Consider the following 20,672-nt stretch of genomic DNA (forward strand, 5'->3'; position numbering starts at 1 on the left):
GCACACCTACACAACAGAACTGTTACAAAAAGATGCATGACTGCCTCGCTCTTATCTGTATGGTCCAGCACAATGCTACACTGCATGGCTGGGTAAACTATGTGATAACAATTCGGTGCTGGATAACTTGCACCCTGTAACGTTGCATGGCTGAACAATAGGCAAAGCTATGCATATCAGATAGGGTGACCAGACAGCAAATGTGAAAAATCAGGACGGGGGTGAGGGGTTATAGGAGCCTATATAAGAAAAAGACCCCAAAATCGGGACATCTGGTCACCCTAACATCAGATACCATGCAATATTCTTCTGTTGCACAGTACAGAATACGAGGCAATACTGCACAATTTCACCCCACACAATGCAAGGTAACATAGCACAGGTGCCGTACACACAGCACAACACAATCCTACCAAGCTTCACAACAATCCACCTTTATGACTCCAGTCTTCAAGGGGGTGATTTCTGCATCTGCCATTGGTCGGGGGCGTTGGGGGCTGAACAAGCGACCACCATCCCCCCATCTTCTTATTGGTTTCCTCAGCTGTCCACAAAGACAAAGACACAAAGCAGTGCCACCCTACAAGTTTGTCTGTACCAACAAGGACCCACCCCCTGCAATCTCTATTGGAGGAACAGCCTCAAAGTTGGGCATTAACAAACACCAGGATAGGTTACCCAGGGATACGGAAGCTGATGTGTTTCCTCCCCCTTGCTCCAGCTCAACCAGGAAGTAAAGTTTCTATTTTCTCTGGGCTCAGAAGTTTAATACCAGGCAAAGCAGAGGGGAAGGGGGGGTGGACGAGGCCTCCCAGAAGAGGAGATCAGAGTCGCAGGTAAGGCTGGGGAAAATCTCCAACAAGGGTTAAATTCTTAGGCACCAACATTAAATAACTGGGAAGTGACTTGTACATTTTCACTGTGGTCTCGTTTAATTTGTAAATTTCAGGGGGGGGAGGATTTCCCCCCTCTTAAATTATTTTTTTTCGTGCTGGAATTTAAGTTTTCCTGGCAGAGGTAGTGGGAAGTATGTGTGTGTGGGGGGGGGGGGGGCCTGTGTTTCTGGGAACGACCCCCTCTGCGTTTATTGGGTCCAGCGCGTGAGTCCAGTTCGTTTTCTATAGCTCCTTCCTCCCCTAACTCACCTAAGGAACTGGGCCATGCAGTCCCATCAGCTGTGGGAAGCAAAAGCCCCTTTTATGTGAAATGGAGGTGGGCGGGGGAGGGAGCAAGCATGTTCTCTTCTGGCCCTAGAACCTGTAGAGGGGAGAGCTGGGGTTTTGGGGTACTTGCAGGATTAGGCCAGGGTGGGCAGCCCCTCTGGTGTACCTCCATTTCCCCCTCTCCTGCAGGGATTACTCATTAAATTTATCCCTTCCCTAAAGAAGTGAGGGACTCCAGCGAAAGCAATAGCCTGGCTCCATGAGGCTAGGAAGGATGAAAACCTATGTGAAGCCCTAAGTCTCCAGACGGGTCCAAGTTCTGTGCAGATACCAGACCATCAGTGGGTGTAGAAGGGCGAGCCCCCAGCCTCTTCCCATGCTAGGTGGGACAGACCTTGTCTGCTGGCCAAATGTCCTGTTCCCTGCTCGGAGATTTCGTTCCTGCATAATCTGGGATGATCTGGCCTTTTCAACACACAGCACCAGTGCAATGCAGCCACTCCTGTGTTGTAAATGCTGCCCGGCAGTGTTGGACTAAGAATATTTGCCTTGTAAAGGGGCAGGGCTGTCCTGGCCCTACCTGAATTCCAGTCTTCAGTTCCCTGTAATTTAGTGCCTTTAAGCCATCCTTTCTGGAACCGGTGCACCCATCAATACTTCCTTTGGTTACCCTTGCTAGCTCCTAGTTGTGGGAGAGGATGACGACGCTCATTCACAGAGGGCGGCGTGCTGACGTGGGCAAGAACGCCGACAAGAGGCTGGAGGGCGAGGACGACGACTCGAAAGACCGAAACCTGGATGAGGAGGAGTCGGGTGACTCCAAAGATATCCGCCTGACCCTCATGGAGGAAGTGCTGCTCCTGGGACTGAAGGATAAGGAGGTAACGGGTCTTTGGCTGCCAGCGTTTGCGTTACGTGGGCAGTGCCATTGATGGAAGCAACTGCTCCTGGCTTTGCTTGTGGGAAAGTGCTGTAGGGGGCAATGCCTGCCCCCTTTGTGGATCCAGAGACCCCTCTTGCAGCAGAACCAGTGCAGTTCCTCTGTGCAAAGGGGCGCGTAAGCACCCTCTGAGTGGCATCAAGCCCAGGGCCACAACAAGGCATGGCTGTGCCAGGGGGTATGGTGGATCCCCAGCTCTTTCCCTCCTGCCCCAGAGGCTGGATGGATGATCTTCCACGGGGCAGGTCTGCTGTTGCTGCTGTACTACCTGGCAGTGGGAGGATCTTGTGGCATTTTGCCATTGTGATTGGTTCTTTGCCTGCTTCCTGCCTGACCCTGTTGGATCGGTGCTCTGTTTAGGAAGTAAACGTGGTGTGGCATAAAGAAGCAAAATGTCTCTTTTTGCACAAGGCCCTTGTGACAGGGTCCATAGGCAAGAAAGCTGCGAGTCTTTTGGAGAGAGCGGGGCTGGGCCGTGCTCCCAATACAGGGGGCGGATTCATCCCTGCGCACGGGCAGAGGAGAGGCCGTTTACACCTCACCTATTAAGGGGCCCGTGCAGCCTCAGCGAAGGCCAGGGCTGCCCTAAATGGCCCATAGATTTGCCAACCTACCAGTCCACCCTAGCCAGAGCCCCGTCCTTTCTCTGGTCCGCCCACACCCTACAGCAGAACAACTCGCCTTGTACGCTGGGCTGCTCCAGAGGCACATCTGGCTCTATGCCAGGTGCAGCAGCTACCGGCACCAGGGTTGTTTGTTAAAACCGGCTTTGCAGACCCTCTGTGCCAATCTCCTTTGTACAAAGGGGCCCTTGGGCAATAGGAAATTGGACCCAGGAATTCTTGGCTTCCCCTAATGGTCTCTGAAAAGTGAATTCCTTGCCCCAGTGCACAAGAGTTCTTCTTTCCACCTGCATTATAACGCCTCATATCTATGCCAAGCAGGATCCAAACAGCTGTTGAACACTCCATAGTACTTATAAAGAACAGACACGCACGTCCGTTGCGACAGAAGCAAAATCAAATCTATATTGCAGGTGAAAATGTGCAAATCTGCACGGTACAGGATTTTCTTGGGCTGGGGGGAGTTACTTTCATTTGACAGGCAAGGCCCGTTAAATACATGACACTAACAAAGCCTGACCCTGATGGGAGAAAAGGTTGCAAGTTCTGGCCCTACAGCAGGATTAAAATGTCCATATAACTGAAGGAAAGAAATGTTTCCATTATCTGACCGAAAAGCCCCTTTGGGGCGTAACTCAGCAGCTGTTTAGCAGCACACAGCAATAGTGGTCAGAGGTTGTTGGTGGTGTATTTTTAGCACATAAGTGAAGAAAAAAACCCAACAACTTTGAAACTGCAGGGGGGAGGTTCTGTTTGTTTGTGTGGAATTGGGTAGCTTTGTCTTCCTGCAAGTTTCCTTCCATCATTTTGTCTGTAATCTTTGCAATACCAGAGCAAAGTCAGAAAGGAAATTTTGGTCTTGGGGTTAAGCCACTGGGCTGGGACTTGGGAGCTCTGGCTCTGCCACAGATTCCCAGTGTGACCTTGGGCAAATCACTTAATATCTCTGTGCCGTAGTTTCCCATCTGTAAAATATGAATAATAGCATTTTCTCCCACCCTTTGCCTGTCTTGTACACTGGGGCTCTGGCCTCTAAGTGCTATCACAATACAAATGATTAAAAATTGTTTGATTATAAGCTTTTCTGGGGCAGGGACTGTCTCTCACTGTGTGGCTGTACAGTGCCAGTGCAATGAGGCCTCTAGATGCTATTGTACTACACCACTACCTTGATATAACACGAATTCGGATATAACACGGTAAAGCAGTGCTCCGGGGAGGGGGGCGCTGTGCACTCAGGTGGATCAAAGCAAGTTCGATATAGCGCGGTTTCACCTATAACACAGTAAGATTTTTTGGCTCCCGAGGGCAGCGTTATATCGAGGTAGGGGTGTATAACCAACTTAATCTAACCTACTTAATTTGCAATATTGCGGATCCCGCAATATTAGACTTCCACAGCCGTTTTGATTGTAATTAGCTTACTTTGCAAAGTCCCACGATTTTGCACACATTTTGAGATTTGCAACACACACGTTTTTCCCCCCCCCCATTAGTACAGTAAAACTCCATGTATCCGAGCTAATAGCGGCTGGGGTCGGGCTGTCAGCCCCGCGCATTAATGAGTGTAATATAGCTGCAGCAAAATATCTGGTTAACAAAAAAAATTAGCAGGCATTGCATAATACTTGAGTTTATATTGTTCCAGCAAATTTTTCTTAAATAAATGGGGCTTCTCTGGCTTATCCAAATTTCCTCAATTAATAAAGGTCCATTATTACTTTTCCCTGATTTTTTCCATGTCTTGTCCGCAACTCAGCCACAATTATTTGACAATCATCCCGCGATTCAAGTAGGACCTTAAATATAACTAAATCATGATGATGAAAGCCAGTTGCTAGACAGCTTCCTCTCCGTTGTGAGATCTAACAGTCAGGGTGACCCTTGTGCACTCCTTAACCTGGATCTGTAGCGATTATAGCATGAGGCATTCAGTACTTTAGTAGTTGCTATTAGCTCATCTCACTGAAGCAACAGATCTCTTCTGTCTGCCTGCAGTCAGGTGCCATTTAAAATAATTAGACTGTACTCTTTTTGTTCAGCGCAGCCGGGAGTGGCTTCTTGCTATGGAATGGGGCGGTGCAGGGTCTTTGAAAGGAACGCCTTGGCACCTCTGGCTGCAATGCTCCCCAGAAGGGCTGTCTGTGTTTGTGGCTGCTAACATGGTAACGCGAAGTCTGAGATTGTTCAAACCCACGAAGGTGGTTGACTCTCGGTTTGCACAGGGGGTAGGGCAAGAGACTGGGGGTCAGGACTCCTGGGTTCCGTATCCAGCTCTACCAATCAAAATCAGGTCCTCGTTGTGCTTGATGCTGCACATAATTCTAGTTAGATACAGTCCCCACCCTATGGGGCTTAGACTCTAAGGCCAAGATCCTGTACTTGTGCCTAAATTTGCATTTGAAATCAGTGGGATTGCTCGTGCGGGAAAGGTTGAGTATGTGCAATGTTGCCAGCCCTAAGTGTGCAAAAATCATGAGTCAGGCCCACCCAAAATCAAGATTGTCTTAAAAATCTTCCGATGGAGCCTTTAGAAGGCACATTTTCAGGCCTCTCTCTGAAGCCCCAAGGGCTGGAAATATTTTTTTCTCTATTATTTGAAAGGAAGATGCTTTTTTTTTTTTTTTTTTTTTTTAAAATCACCAGCTACATAAGACTCGTTATAAAATCACCGCTAAGTGAGATGCATGCATCTTTGCCGAATTTGAGACACGGGTCTGGAAGGGACTTCCTAGTCGTTGTCATCCCTTCTATCACAGGCAACCACATCATGTGTTCCCACTCATAAACCTGTCAAGCTCCGTCTTCGAACTAGCTAGGTTGTTTGTGTTTTCCCCCCACCACCCCCTTCCGCTCCTCCTGGGAGGCTGTTTCAGAACCTCCTTCTTCTCATGGTTACAAACCTTCTACATTTACTCTCCAGATGGGTCCAAGTTCTGTGCAGATACCAGGCCATCAGTGGGTGTAGAAGGGCGAGCCCCCAACCTTTTCCCATTCTAGGTGGGACAGACCTTGTCTGCTTCCCAAATGTCCTGTTCCCTGCTCGGAGATTTTGTTCCTGCATAATCTGGGATGATCTGGCCTTTTCAACACACAGCACCAGTGCAATGCAGTCACTCCTTCATCCCATTTGTCTTTGTGCCTGCGTTGTCCTTCCATAGTTTTTCTCATTCCCTGAGTAAAACAGCCATGGATTCCAATGCTGGATATGTCTCTCTGCTCACACGTGGCTATTTGTGGCTGCATTTCAGGCGGGTTGTTCTACTGGACTGGTGCAGTCTGCCATCGCTGAGGCCTTTCGGCTCCTGTTTTATTGGTTCCCCCAAGAGGTGAAAGGTGCTGATTTAACAGCCCTTCGCTTAGAAGGGTAAATGCAACATGGACAACCAGCTTCCCTGCCCGTGTGTCTTGACCCTGATCTGTTGGGGAGTCAGTTCTTGTTCCCTCTACGGAGATGGCCATTTGGCAGGATGGCTTTATGTGACATGGACAACCAGGCCAACAGGGACTGGACTGAGACACAGCCAGCTCGATTCCTGCTTAGCAGCTGGTTTTGCCATTTGATGCTCCCCAGAGTAAGCTGCTGACCTAGAAGCGAATGGTTGCAAACTCTGTTATTCTGAGTTGTCTGCTCCCTTGGGTCGATTCTTCTTGATGTCTCAGGTACTTATCTGGCCCCATCACCGTAATATCTGAGCACCTCATGATCTTTAATGTATTTATCATCACGCACCCCCCGCCAGGCAAGGCAGGGCTGTTATGCGCATTGTACAGTGGGGGAAACTGAGGTACAGAGTGGCTAAGGGACTTGACCAGAGTCACACAGGGAGCGTGTGGCAGAGCAGGAAATTGAAACCAGGTCTCCTGAATTCCAGCTAGCATCCTCACCGCGAGGCCATCCTTCCTCCTAGCCTGAAGAGAGTATATTTTCAGAGTTTTTTTGGGTGTAATGCATTACCTTCAGCACTGAAATAATAATAACCCCTAGCTCTTCCATAGTGCTTCTCATCCCCGGATATTAAAGGAGGTCAGGCTCATTCTCCCCATTTTATGAATGGGGAAACTGAGGCACAGAGAGGGGAGGTGACGTGGCAGAGACAGAAACAAAATCCAAGTCTCCTGAGTCCTAGTCCAGTGCTCTATCCACTAGGTCATACTGCCTCCTGGGTCCTCAAAACTGAGCCCCTGTAAAACAAGGGGGCTGGTTTTTCAGAGGTGCTGAGCACCTACAGTTCCCAGTAACTTCAGCAGCAGCCAGCGCCTCTGGAAATCAAACTGCAGGGCTCGGTTTGGCAATATCCCAGTTATAAGGCGCTGCTCGATGTCTCTAGTTCAAGAGCACCAATAAAATCTCAGGGTTGCTAATTTAAGTAGGACATTATAGGCAAGCAGGTGATAAGCCGGATGCTGGGGATAACCTCAGAGAGCAAATATTTGAGAGCTGCTCAGGTGCAAATGTCATTGGAGCAGTGCAGTGACCTTTCATTCCCTTTAACTCTTTTGGTGCCAAACCCTTTAGCGTCAGCCCGAGGTAGGTGGCTTTAAACCAGGGTTCTGAACCGGTTTTGAATCATGAACCCACAACCCCTCCCCCCTTTTTTTTTAAAACTTGGACGGCTCTTTCTCCCCCCCCCCCCCCCCCCTTACAAAATGGGACTGTCCAGTGTAATCTAGCTGGACCTGGGGCCATTAATACACTGATTCCAATAAAGGGGATTCTGCGTTAAATAAATCAGTCTTTTGACCCTGCTGTCTAACTGCCTAGGCTGGGAAATGTTGTCAAAGCACATACCTTAAAACCCACAACGCTTGCCGGGCAGAATCTCTTTCAGCATTGATGAGTGGTCCTGGGCGTTGTGATCCCGGGCACCAGGTCGCAATGCCACTCATTCAGATTTGGCCCAGCCACCCCTCCCTCTGGCATACTGGAGGGGGCAGCCAGGCCAAACCTGAATGGCATCGTATTCCTGACCCCATGCGCCAGGTCGCGACATCCGCCTAGAAAGTTTGATCCCCCCCCGGGGTTGAGAACTTCTGCTTTCAACCATGTGTCCTTTGGACTATCCGTAGGACCCAGACACATTCAGAAAGCAGACAGAGGTCTCTGCCATGGCAGTGGGTAGGTACAGAAGGTCAGCGGCTATGTGATGGAGGTGTAAGGGGGCCCACAGATTCGTTGCAGTACTTTTTGCATGAGCTGCAGGCGTAGGCCCGTTTGGAACTGTGTGGTGACGGCAAAAATAGAACTCGGCACCCGCTGATGCCTGAACCTATGTCTGCACTTAGTGCTACAGCAGCAGCGCTTCAGTGTAGACACTGCAACGACAGGAGGGGTTTTCCCACTGCTACAGTTGATCCACCTCCCCGAGAGGCGTAGCTAGGTGGACAGAAGAATTCTTCCATCAACCTAGCGCTGTCTACATGGGGACTTAAGCTGTCTTCACTCCATCGCTCAAGGGGTGGGTTTTTTCACAGCCCCGAGCCCAGTTGCTGGGTTGAGCTAATTTTTATAGTGTGGACCAGCCCTAAGAAACTCTGTTATCCTTTCCTCTGATGTCAGGGCTGAAAAATGTTGCTGGTCTTTCCTAATTAATGGCTCATTCAAACTGATTCTTGCAACACTACTTTTCTGTAGGGATGTGGCATTGTCTCTTGAGTTAATGTTTTATAGAATGGCTGGAAGATGAATCGGAAAGGGGCCAAGTCTAGGGAGCTAACAATGCGGGGTGGGGAAAGGGCGGGATGGAAGGGGGGGGCGGATTTGGATATGGGCCCCATCTTGCTGTGAAATTCTTCCTCCATCCTGTTGGCTGCTACCGGTGGTTCTCAAACTCTTTTTCTCACACCCACCCCATCCTACAAATATTCCTGGAACCCAGTTGCCAGTGGGGTGAGGTGGATTGTAACTCCGATGCTGATAAGCTCTTGTGAGCAGTTTTCTGTAATGTGATGAAAAGGGGTCTCACTGGTGATGGATAGGACCAAAAACCTAATGTTCTGTGTTTTGTATGTTGCTCCTCGATATTCTTCTCCTCATTCTCAAAGAAAAGGCAGAAATCGTGTGGTCCAGCGGCCATGGCACCCGACTGAGTCATGACTTTAGGTTGGACATCAGGAAAAACTTCCTAACTGTCAGGGTGGTTAAGCACTGGAATAAATTGCCTAGGGAGGTGGTTGAATCTCCATCATTGGAAATTTTTAAGAGCAGGTTGGGCAAAAACCTGTCAGGGATGGTCTAGATAATACTTAGACCTGCCTTGGGTGCAGGGGACTGGACTAGATGACCTCTCAAGGTCCCTTCCAGTTCCATGATTCTATGACACCTGTTTTCTATGCCCTGCTCTGCCACTAACTCATTGTGTGGCATTGGGCAAGTCACTTCCCCACTGTGCGCCTCAGTTTCCCTATTCATACAATGTGGAGAATAAAAATTGCCCGCTTTTGCTTAAAACGCTCTGAGTTGAGCCTGTCGGAAACTTTTCAACAAAATGTTTTTTGTCACAAAATGCCCATTTGTGAAAACCAAAACTTTTCGTGGGAACATATTGGTTTGGATGAAACTTTTGTCGGGAACATTTCTTGGATACACGATGGAATTTCTGGTCAACATTTGTATGTGTGTGTCCGCGTGAGAGAGAGAGAGTGAAGTAGAGAGATTCTAGAATGGCCAGTAGTCTGGAGGTTGGGGACGCACTGGGGATGTGGAAGATCCAGGTTTAAATTCCTGCTCTGCTCGATTTGGACCAGGGACTTGAACCTGGGTCTCTCATATCCTAAGTGAGTGCCATAATCACTAGGCAGTTGGCTATTCTGCTGTCATTTTTTTTCTCTCTCTCTCTCTGTTCTTCTCACATACACTCACTCACTCACTCACTCAAATTTGCAAGATCTTGGTTTTATTCCTCGTCGGAATGGAAACAAATGTCAAAACTTCAAAATATTTCCTGAAAAGTAATTCTTGTTTTCTGGACAGCCCTTGTTTTGATGTGTATTCAGCACACAGGATACTTCTGAACCATATCTAGTGTGTGTCTCATGCTAGGCTAGGGTATAGAGGGTCCACTTTGAGCAGAGTTGAAAGAACCCAGCTTGACTCTCAGATCCCAGTTGAATCTGATGTGCCAGCAGGAAGAACAACCATCTCTCTGCCTGTAAACAGCTCTGGCTTCATATGGAGTCGTTGAGGGACAATAAAGATGCAGCCTAAAGTTTAGGGGAAAGTTTTGACCAAAAAGAGGTGGAGGGGTGGTAGGAGAAATAAAATGTTGCCTGTTTTCTGTCTGGAAGCCCAATGATGCCATTTCATTTTCTTCCAGCTTCACTATATCTCTTTGTCCTAGATCAATCCATCTGAGGGTAGGCAATCAGTCTGGCATTTATAATCTGAAACCAAATCTGGACAGAAATCCAAAGATTGCAAATATCCTGCTTTAAAAATAAAGGGTGAACTTGAAACCCTTTTCTGGAGAGCAAAAAAATGTGTGGTTAAAAGGAGAGTTTCTTTTGTAGAAAGCACCCAGCAGATCCTCTGAACTCTTGCTTCCTGCGTTGCTTAATCACTTGCCACAAGGAAATGAATAAAGCAAATAAAGGTTAGCTTTTAATTGTATCGTTTTATTGTTCTGCCCTATGAAACACACCCAGTGCGTGTGTCGGGGCTTGCTATATAAAGAGATGTTTGGCGTTTTGGATTAACCCTTTATAGGCTGCAGAATATTGCGTTTTTTTTTTTTTTTTTTAATCTGTATACTTTTAAAAATTATTCCATTTCTAATCCTCAAAACTTGGCATCTGCAGAGTTTATTCATCTTTCCCTAATGATCCATTTGGAACTCAGAGGTCTGAAAGCTGGTTAGATGCTGTTTCAGGCCTTACGCCTCCTACCCCGAGTCTGCAAATACTTTTATGTGCTTGTTCAGCTTTATGGACTGGTGCAATCTCTGTTGAAGTCTATGGCAAAGCTCCTGTTGACATCTGTGGTTAGGGGCAGGCTCATTGACGCAAGTGAAGCACGCACGCAAATATCTGCCAATTTTTAAATCGATTTTTCCAAAAGCTCTGCTCTAGGAATTATTTTGGGGCAGTTCTCTGGCCTGGGCCATGCAGGAGCTCAGACTAGAGATCACAGCGGTGCCTTCTGGCCTTTGAACCTGTGAATCCATCTGCAGGATCAGGACCTTCGTTGGTCAGGGACTGCAACCGAGACGATTTGCAGGGTTTGAATGGGTCTCCCAGCAAACAGTGATCTGGCTGGTTTTAAAATATTTGATTCCCCTCATTGTGCTCAGCTGATTTGTCTCCTCAGCTAGAGGTAGTGAAAGAAAATTCCTCTTGATTTTTGGACACTTCTCCCTTGATGACTTCTGCGAGCAACGTCCAAATCCTTAGTCGCTTGCCTTCCAAAAGATAAGAGTTCAGGATGTCTTGTTCGTGGGCCTTTTTCCTGTGCCTGTGTTATAGTGTGACTATGGTATATTGCATTTCCCATACTCCTCTGCTCAGCTGACATTAAACTCTCCAGTTTGGATCTGCTCCGGAGCGATTTGGTGTAATGGTGTCATCTAGTGGGTAGAACATTGGACTGGGAGCAGGGAGGCAAGGTCCCTCTCTGTGCATCTTCCTGCCCCCTTTGAGCTGTTCCAGGCAAGGACCATGATCTGGCTGGCGACTCTAGGTCCTACTCTCTTCATGATGCTGAAGACAGGATGAGTGGCAGGGCTTTGATGCTTCTCAGGATCGGGCCCTTTGCTATTACATGGCGCGGGCATTATTCAACACCCTTGAGCTAGGCTTAATGGTTGAAATGTGCCCTGGTGTGGAGGCCTTTGCCTCACTTACACGCCCCGTGTAGGGCTCTGGCGGGTGTATGGAACCTGGCGCTGAGACGGGTGAATTTCACGTGATCTGAGTGACTGTCTCTCATAGCTATAATGTATGAAGGGTTAGTAACGGAGTGCATTAGAAAACTGAGAGTGTGACTATAAACCGGTACACAGACCCTCAGCTGGTGTGAATCAGTGTGGCTCCGCTGACTTCAAGTGTACTTGAGCTGAGGATCTGGCCCGTTGAGCACGTCCCAACCCGTGATCGAAATGCAGCCACTTCTAGGGTGGAAAGCGGCGGCTGTTTAACCGCACGCAGCCACACTACCCAACAATTTCAGAGGTTCCTATCCCAAGCGACCAAGTCATACCATCACTAGCTGGAAATTGACTTGGCGGATTTAAGTAGGCAGAATGTAATTAGCCAGAGTGCAATCCGGACAGGACACTGGGGAGAGCGCTGTTATCTAAACCTTAATAGAAGTCTAGTCAGAGATGTACACCTTGGGCTTAAAGATAAAGCTGCGGACAGCGAGGAGCGCTCTTACGACAGGGCTTACAAGCAATTTCTGATTACAGCTAATTGTTCGGCATGCATGTCTGAAGTTGTCAGGGCTTTCATGTTTTCCTGAGCGGCCTCGTTATTCAGAAATCTCGTAAGCTCTGGGAAAGCTGGTTTGATGGAAACCGTTACTGCTCCTTGGTTAGTTCTCGTGTCAGCTGCTGACCCAGTTCTAGGTCATTGTAAAAAAGGGTGGATGGTGGTGTTTCTGGCATGCTTCCCCATGGGTTTAATGCTGAGGGGGAAGAATTGGTGGTGGGCAGGCAAACGGGACCAAGCAATGATACCATTACAGTCAGATACTCAATCTCTCTCTTGTCGTCCTCTCCCCCCCTTGCCCCACCATGCTGAAAGCAATGTCCCTTATGGGAAAAGGTCCTGTAGCATTTCCTACGGGTCTGAACTTTTTCAAACCTATAGAACTGCATTGAGACTTGTGCTCTGTAGTGAGTTAATTTGATTTTTTTCCCCCTATTGTGAAGAATAAAATTCTCTATAGGGTCACATCCAAAGCCTATGCAAACCTTAACATCTGTCTCTCAAATCTTTTCCATGGTGGGGTGTTTGTTCTCTCAAATGTTGACTAGTCCCAGAATTGCAGAAGCGTGAAACTTCTTATTTACGTTACAGTAGTTCCCCCTGAGATCAAGGACCTGTATGCGTAGTATGAGACCATCCTTGAGATGTATAGACTAGGTGGGAAGGGGAACGGAGGCAAAGTGACTTGCCTGAGGTCATCTAACAGCTCAGTGGCAGAGTGGGAATAGAACCCGGGAGTCCAAGTCGTAGTCCAGCACTGCTGCAGGGCTCTGCTCTGAGCCGGTTTGGCAGGCCAGCGTGGGCTGCAGTCAGATTAGTTTTCAAAACTCTTACTCAACTCCTAGGCTAGGTTTCAGAGGCCGGGGCTGGCGCAAACTTCCCCTCTGCTCTGCAAACACCTGGACGTGCTTGAAGAAACCTGCTTTGGAGCGAGCATGTTCTCTGCTAAGCAGGAAGTAGGTTCTGCTGTAACCCGAGCCAGCTGGCAAAGGGCATGTGATATGCTGCTCAGCGTTGGCTCCGGGAGGCGATACAGGTTGCTGGCCCAACCCTTTAACACTGTGCTGGTCAAGTCTCTCTGACTGAGGAAATCTGCCCTTTGCTAGGCTATGTACACGCTACAGCTTACGTCGGTACAAGTTACACCGCTCAGAGGTGTGAATAAGCTTGGATTTGCCGCTGCTCGGCATCTCTGAAAATCGGGCCCTGTTGTCCATTTTGGGGGGGTGCCTAGTGTTGCTATGGAACCATCATACGAAAAAAGCTGCTTTCAGGCTATTGCCTCGTGTGGGCTTTTGCTGGGAGAGGGGCCCTGGTGTTTCAGAACCGCTGGCTCTCTTGTCTTTCCTCTCGACTCCACGCGCTCCTGAGGGCTCTCGACTCTGCGCAACCTGGGGAACAGTGCAGTGGTTCTGATGCTGTAGGGGAAGCGGGATTAGAACTTGGACCCTCCTGCTGCAAAGGGCGGGCCTTTGCCACTGGAGACTCCGTAGCTGGACTGGCTCTGCCTCTGGCCTGCTGGGTGACCTGCGGCTGCGGGCAAGTCGTTTCCCTGCTTTGTGCCTCGGTTTCCGCATCTGTAAAATGGGGGTGGTGATCCTGACCCCTGTGGTAAAGGGCTCTGAGATCTGCTGATGGAAAGTGCTAGAGAAGGGCTAGGTGGTGCTATTATCCCTAGCTGTTAGAAGTGAAGGGCCTTGAGCTGCCTTCAGTTCCTCGGAGGGCTGGGTGGGCTACAAAGGAGCTGTAGTGATCTCTTGATGATTCGGTCCCATGAGGGTCCCTTTGTCTCTAATGCCGGTGGCGTTCCTCCCCCGCTCTCCCTCCTCAGGGCTATACGTCTTTCTGGAACGACTGCATCTCCTCGGGCCTGCGCGGCGGTATTCTCATCGAGCTGGCCCTGCGCGGACGTATCCAGCTGGAGCCGCTCACCATGAGGAAGAAAAGGCTGCTGGACAGAAAGGTACCCTGCCCCGGGGGTCGGTCTCTGTGCCTGTTGGGCCAACAAGGAGGACAAGGCCCTTAGCCTCGGGGAGATCCCCTCCCCCTACCTTTTCAGACCCATGAGGCCTGATTCCCCGCTGCCCTGCAGTCATGTAGCCCGGTGTGACCTGGCTACAGAACGCCGCCGTCCCAACCTGTGAGCGTTCTGCACCCGGGTCAACGACGGCACGGGGCAATGGAGAATCAAGCCCGTTTACACTGGTTCTGATCAGCGCCGCAGGGGTAAATCCGAAGTCGCTCCAAGGAAAGCGATGGAGTGACTCTAGATTTACAACGGGGGGGTGCTGTGGGGATCGGGCCCCATCTGCGGGCTTGGAGGAAGAACATGACAGAGAGGCCGGGACGAGGAGGCCGCAAGGTAGGCGGTCAGGGTCAGATGTGGGGAGTGAGCCAGGCCTGTATTTGTCTGGAGGGGGTGGGGAGGCATCGCTCTCCTTCTCGTGCCTCTGGAATAACGATGATTTGCATGGACAATAGCAGCTTACGTCCAGATGGATGTCTCAGGCACTCCTGTGGCCTCCAGCGCCGTAACGCCTGAGCACTCAGTTATTAATGCATTTAATCCTCAGGCAGGCACCCCTGGGAGGCAGGGCAGGGCTGTCATCCCCAGTACAGAGATGGGGAAACTGAGGCACAGAGAGGCTAAGTGACTGGGCCAACGAGTCTGTAGCAGACCAGGTGTGATGGGATCCCCGGGGTGCAGCCTGGGACTGTGGGACCGTTGTGCCCCCTTAACTCTCCAGCCTGGGCTGTCTCTCACAATGCCTTGCTCGTGACAAGCAGCAAACCCCTCCAGGCCCTGTTCTCACTCAGCACAACAGCATGTGGAGTCCCCCACCCACCTAGATTGCATGAATGCTCCCAGAACCACTCCTAAATCACACCGAGAAAGGCACCAGCCAAACCTCCCAGCTCTGTACCCTCAGGAATATACCGTCTTAAATTTATTAAATGGTTCACCACTTCATCAGTGGAAAGTGGATCTATCCCAGCCTTTGTAAACCTGAGCAAACACCCTTACCAAACACGTCAGGCAAACACACTGGCAAAGATAACGGTTAAAAAAATCTATCCTTTGTAGTCAATAAATTTAAGTGAGTATAAGTGATAGGCAAAAAGTCAGCGTGATTGCCAAAATAAAATAAAATATATCAGCACGCAGTCTAAACCCTCAACCCTATTCGACTGGGTAACATCTAAATTAAGCAGTTTTTCTCCCCCACGCTGGATACTGCAGTCCTTAAGATACAGGTTTGTCTAGGCCGGTCTCCTCCTTTGGAGTCTTCTGAGTGTCCTTGTTGCTTGCAGCATCGGCCTTGGCTACACTAGCACTGCAACTTGCTGCGCTCAGGGGTGTGAAAAAACACCCCCCTATGGCCTTGGCTACACTTGCAAGTTACAGCGCAGTAAAGCCTCCCCCAGCGCTGTAACTCACTCCCCGTCCACACTGGCAGGGCACTTACAGCGCTGTATCTCCCGGGGTACACGGCTGCAGGTACTCCACATCTCCGAGAGGAATAACCATGGCTACGACTCAGGGGTGTCTAATCGCCTTGTCAAGTGGCCAATCCTCTCCATTGTTGTGACCGGCTGCAGGAATGCGGAAGGGCTGGTTTCAAAGCTCGTCCCACAGACAAAAGCAAACAGATTGCAGCTTGCTTTGAGCGAGTGAATGAATGAGCAGGGGGCCGGGAGTTCGGAACTTGCAAAATAGAGAGCTGACATGCTCCAAAAAGCACTCTTTCTGCCCCCACACTCCCTGTCACAATCCACCCCACCCCATCCCCGTTTTGAAAAGCACGTTGCAGCCACATGAATGCTGGGATAGCTGCCCATAATGCACCGCTCCCAACACAGCTGCAAATGTTACAAGTGTGGCCACACCACTGCGCTGGCAGCTGTCAGTGTGGACAGACTGCAGCGCTTTTCCCTACTCAGCTGCACGAAGACAGGTGTACCTCACAGCGCTGTACAGCTGCAAGTGTAGCCAAGGCCCAAGCGCAGCAAGTACAGCGTTGTAAAGCGCCAATGTAATTCCCCTCGGAGAGGTGGAGTACATACAGCGCTGCGACTACACTCGCGCTTCACAGCGCTGCCGCGGTCCCGAGTGTAGCCAAGGCCATAGGTGGGGGCAGGAGAAAGGCCAAGCATGGGGCCCCTGTGTTGTGTTTTATACCCTCAGTCCCATGTGCTTGAAGCACACAAGTCCAGGCATGTCTGGGGGCATTGCTGAGTCCCCAGGCAAGGTTGAGCAATTCCCCTGGTGTGGCCTCATGCAGGTGAGTCATTGCAGTGTAGCTCCCTTTCTGGACAAGGGCTGTTGATGGTGGTTTGACACCTGCCCGGGTGTTGGTTACTTTCCTTGCTGTTGCCTCTGGGGAGCTAATATCTGGCCAGTTCCCCAACTTACAGCGTGCTTTAGTGACAACCATCCAACACAATCTCGTAACTTCATATGCACTGATGACATACGTATTTAGATAGAACAGTGACTTTCACCAGATCATAACCTTTCCCCTGATACCTTACATGGCCTGCTTTATATGCACGATCACAATTGTATATAACTGAGGGGTATGGGGGTTACAGGCAGATTGGTAATGAAAATCTGTCACAGCGCTCCCCCAGGTATAAAATGTCACAGCAGGGAACTGTACTAGCTTTGGAGAGCCGGGTTCTCTAACCATTGGGCCAGCCTTCCTCTCAGCACATAGGCCTGATGTTCCTTTCGCTCTCACGGTTGTAACTCCATTAGTCTGGCGTAACGCTGGCTTTGAGCCCGTGCCTGTGTTCAGAGTTGCACGTGATTTAACTGAATCCATACAAGGACATTCCAGAGCCGGGAATAGAACCCAGGTGTCCTGACGCCCCGTCCTGTGCTCTAGGCACTGGACAATGCCTCATTGCTTCAGTGGGTCTGAGAGTCCTTGTAGCGTCACATGGGCTGTAGCAGTGTCCTATCCTCTGTGGATTGGGCCAAGCATGGGGCATGTAGCCCATGCAGCACAGTGGGTTACACGTGCCCTGGCATCTTGCTGATCTTGGTCAAAGATGCTTCCTGGGCTTCTCCCGTTAGAACCAGTTTCAAAGCTCTCAGCCAAAGCCGGATCATGCCACGTCGTCTCTGGGATAGAGGGACGGCAGCCAGTCCGGGATCCAGCCTCAAGCTGTGTGTCTGTCTTTGTCCTCCTAGGTGCTCTTAAAGTCAGACACCCCGACCGGCGACGTCCTACTAGATGAGACCCTTAAGCACATCAAAGCCACAGAGCCTGCAGAGACAGTCCAGTCATGGATAGAGCTGCTCACAGGTACGACGGCCTGGCCTTGAACGGCGCCTCCTCCGCTTCCCGGTGGCCTGCTCTGCCATGAGCCACTTTATGCTTGTTCTTGCTTGATCACCTAAGGCAGGGGTGGGCAAACTGTGGGCCAGATCCGGCCCACCAGCCATTTTAATCCGGCCCTCGAGCTCCCGCTGTAGAGCGGGGTCTGGGGCTTGCCCCACTCCAGTGTTCCAGCTGGGGAGCAGGATCAGGGGCTGCTCCGCACGGCTCCCAGAAGCAGCGGCATGCCCCCCTCCTCCAGCTCCTATGCATAGGGGCAGCCAGGGGGCTCCGCTCTGCACGCTTCCCCCGGCCCAAGTGCCGCCCCCACAGTTCCCATTGGCCGGGAACCGCAGCCTATAGGAGCTGCAGGGGCAGTGCCTGTGGATGGGGCAGCGCACAGAGCCGCCTGGCCACGCTTCCGCTTAGGAGCCAGAGAAGGGATATGCCGCTGCTTCCGGGAGCTGCTTGAGGTAAGCGCCACCTGGAGCCTGCACCCCTGTGCCTCTCCCCATGCCCCAGCTCTGATCCCCCCCTCCCAACCCCTCAATCCCAGCCCGGAGCACCCTCCTGCACCCCAAACCGCTCATCGCCAGCCCCACCTCAGAACCCACATCCCCAGCCAGAGCCTGAACCTCTCCCCGTGCCCCAACCCCCTGCCCCAGCCCTGATCCCCCTCCTGCCCTCCCAACCCCTCAATCCCAGCCCAGAGCACCCTCTTACACCCCAAACTCCTCACCCCCACCCCAGAGCCCTCACCCCCAACCCCAATTTTGTAAGCATTCATGGCCCGCCATACAATTTCTATTCCCTGATGTGGCCCTCGGGCCAAAAGTTTGCCCACCCCGGCCTAAGGACTAAACCGGTCAGGGCGGTGCAGCGTGCTGGAGAGGCCACGCGCTCCCCCTCTCATGGCCGTTCAGACGTATCTCCCCCGGGGCTGATCTCATCCCTGATTGGGCTGGAATCCAGGCTGGCAGGTTGTATGGGTGGGTTCATGCTCATCTCTGGTCTGGACAGAGCAACCTTTGTGCTTTTCTCTGTGCGGATCTGCTTCCTAAATACTCAGCCTCACCTAGGCCTGGTTCACATGTAAAAATTAGCTCCATCTAGCTCTGTGGCTCTGGGCTGTGGGAACCTTTGTGCCCGGAACGCCGTAGTTAAGTCACCCTGGTTGACGGAAGGATCCTAGCCCCTCGGGGAGACGGATTAACGACATGGACAGAAAAACCCCTTCTATCGAGGTTAGGAAGCCTCTACACTATGGCTGTGTGGCTATAGCATAGACGTGTCCTTAGGCCTTTAAGGGTAAGTCCACAGACACTGCAGCTGGGCTCAGCCTCCCGGGAAGACAGATTTTCCCTAGCAGGACTCCAGCTAGTGCATTAGTGAGTGGGTTGTGGGTCGGTACTGAGGAGCATCGGCTCAACTGTGTGGAGCCTGGTACTGGAATAGCACAGGGGCTTAGGCAAAGGTGACGTGGGGGGGGGGGGTGCAGGGTCCTATGCCCCCCCCCCCCAGATTGCTCGGTCACCTGGTGCAGCCAGGCCCGCCCCTGCCCTCCCTGTGGGGCAGCTGAGCCAGCGGGCTGCGCCAGGCAGAGAGAGGGGCAGAGGCAGGAGGAACAGCTAGGAGCTATAGGGAGGGGCTGCTGCTTTCCGGGATGGGGAAGGTTGCCTGGGGGTGGACATGACTGGTGCTGTTCCAGGGTGCTCCCCCTCTTTCCCCCCCTCCCCCCCCCAACTATCAGCAGACACGTGTTGTGTCTGGGCTTATGGATCAAATTGAAGGTGTCCTGCGGGAACTGGGCAGGGGCCCGAGACGGGAAGAGGCTTGAAGTACACGGGCAGAGCGGTGTGGAGGGTCCCAGGACTGGAACAGCATTGCAGGGGTGGCTGAGGTGCAGTATCCGAGCTCTCCCGGGGATGTCGTGGCGCAGGGTGGGGTGGGGGGGGGATGCCCACCTATTGCCTTGATTTTGCCACTAAAAAGCAAACCTCGGCTCCCCGTCCCGCAGGCGAGACCTGGAACCCCTTCAAGCTGCAGTACCAGCTGCGCAACGTGCGGGAGCGCATCGCCAAGAACCTGGTGGAGAAGGGCATCCTGACCACGGAGAAGCAGAACTTCCTGCTCTTCGACATGACCACCCACCCGGTCACCAACACCACCGAGAAGCAGCGTCTGCTCAAGAAGCTGCAGGAGAGCGTCCTGGACCGGTGGGTGAACGACCCGCACCGCATGGACAGGAGGACCTTGGCTTTGCTGGTGCTGGCCCACTCCTCGGACGTACTGGAGAACGTTTTCACCCCGCTGGCGGACGACAAGTACGACACGGCCATGAACAGGTCAAAGGACCTCTTGGACTTGGACCCCGACGTGGAGGCCACCAAAGCCAGCGCCACGGAGATGATCTGGGCTGTTCTGGCAGCCTTTAACAAAGCCTAAATCCAGACTGCCTTGCCCATTGGACGTAGCACGGGACCTTTGGGTGGGGAGCTGCCCTGGGCCGGGCCAGCGTAAACTCTGTTCTACATGGCACCTGGGTTTGACTGATGTCCACCCCTGCCCCAACCTACCTCTCTTGGCTGGGGATTGTTGTGCTGGTAGAGTGAGCGACTGTATGTTGTGTGTCCTCTTCTTGTAAACACTCGGCTAAATGAAGGTCTTTGTCTCCGGTGGGGGGGGCGGGGGGAAAGGGTTGGCTTGCGGCTCAGTCAGCTCTCTCGTTTCCCATCACCTTTTGGAGAATGGAGATGTAGAATTGCCATCGGGATGTAGTCTGCTCTTCTTTTCTCTCCATTGATTTTTATGGGGGTGGGGTTAGCTTGACTTGATGGGGCCTGCTCCATTCCTGCACTGGGGGACTGACAAACGGGGTGGCTTTAAGCCACCTTTGTGCTCCCTGTGTTCTGAGGCTTGCCTGGCCCCCCACCCAACAGTGTAAGTTAGATCAGTCCGGAAGCTGCTCTACACTATGTTCTGCTCCCCATGGCGACCAGTGGGCCCTGGGAAGTGGAGAATCGCTGTTACGCAGGGTACTCTGGACATGCTCCTGGCCTCCAGCGTAGGGGGCAAGGCCATTGCAGAGCCCTGACGCCAGCTCCACTGTAGCCAGGGAACTGGGGGAGGGTTCCCCATTGTCAGGCCCACTTGTACTGCCAGAGCACTGCGAAAGGGCCTGGGTGTTACCAAGAATCAG

At 51.5% G+C, this 20,672-nt stretch overlaps 1 protein-coding gene across 1 annotated transcript; it reads left to right on the top strand.

Annotated features, from left to right (window-relative positions):
* The first annotated feature begins 659 nt into the window (after positions 1-659).
* GOLPH3L (golgi phosphoprotein 3 like) lies at positions 660-20,130 on the top strand. Its single transcript, XM_034756639.1, has 5 exons — positions 660-836; positions 1,843-2,044; positions 13,981-14,112; positions 17,347-17,461; positions 19,491-20,130. Exons 2-5 carry the CDS (start codon positions 1,862-1,864, stop codon positions 19,916-19,918), a joined length of 858 nt encoding a protein of 285 aa, XP_034612530.1. The 5' UTR covers positions 660-836; positions 1,843-1,861; the 3' UTR covers positions 19,919-20,130.
* Positions 20,131-20,672: the final 542 nt, after the last annotated feature.

The sequence above is a fragment of the Trachemys scripta genome, chromosome 24 (genome assembly GCF_013100865.1).
Source record: "Trachemys scripta elegans isolate TJP31775 chromosome 24, CAS_Tse_1.0, whole genome shotgun sequence".
In the NCBI taxonomy this organism is placed as follows: domain Eukaryota; kingdom Metazoa; phylum Chordata; order Testudines; family Emydidae; genus Trachemys; species Trachemys scripta.

Coding starts and splice junctions, on each gene's coding strand:
- GOLPH3L (XM_034756639.1), top strand. CDS start 1,862: ATGACGACGCTCATTCACAGAGGGCGGCGTGCTGACGTGGGCAAGAAC. Junction 2,045..13,980: donor TGGGACTGAAGGATAAGGAG/GTAACGGGTCTT, acceptor CTCCCTCCTCAG/GGCTATACGTCTTTCTGGAA. Junction 17,462..19,490: donor ATGGATAGAGCTGCTCACAG/GTACGACGGCCT, acceptor CCCGTCCCGCAG/GCGAGACCTGGAACCCCTTC.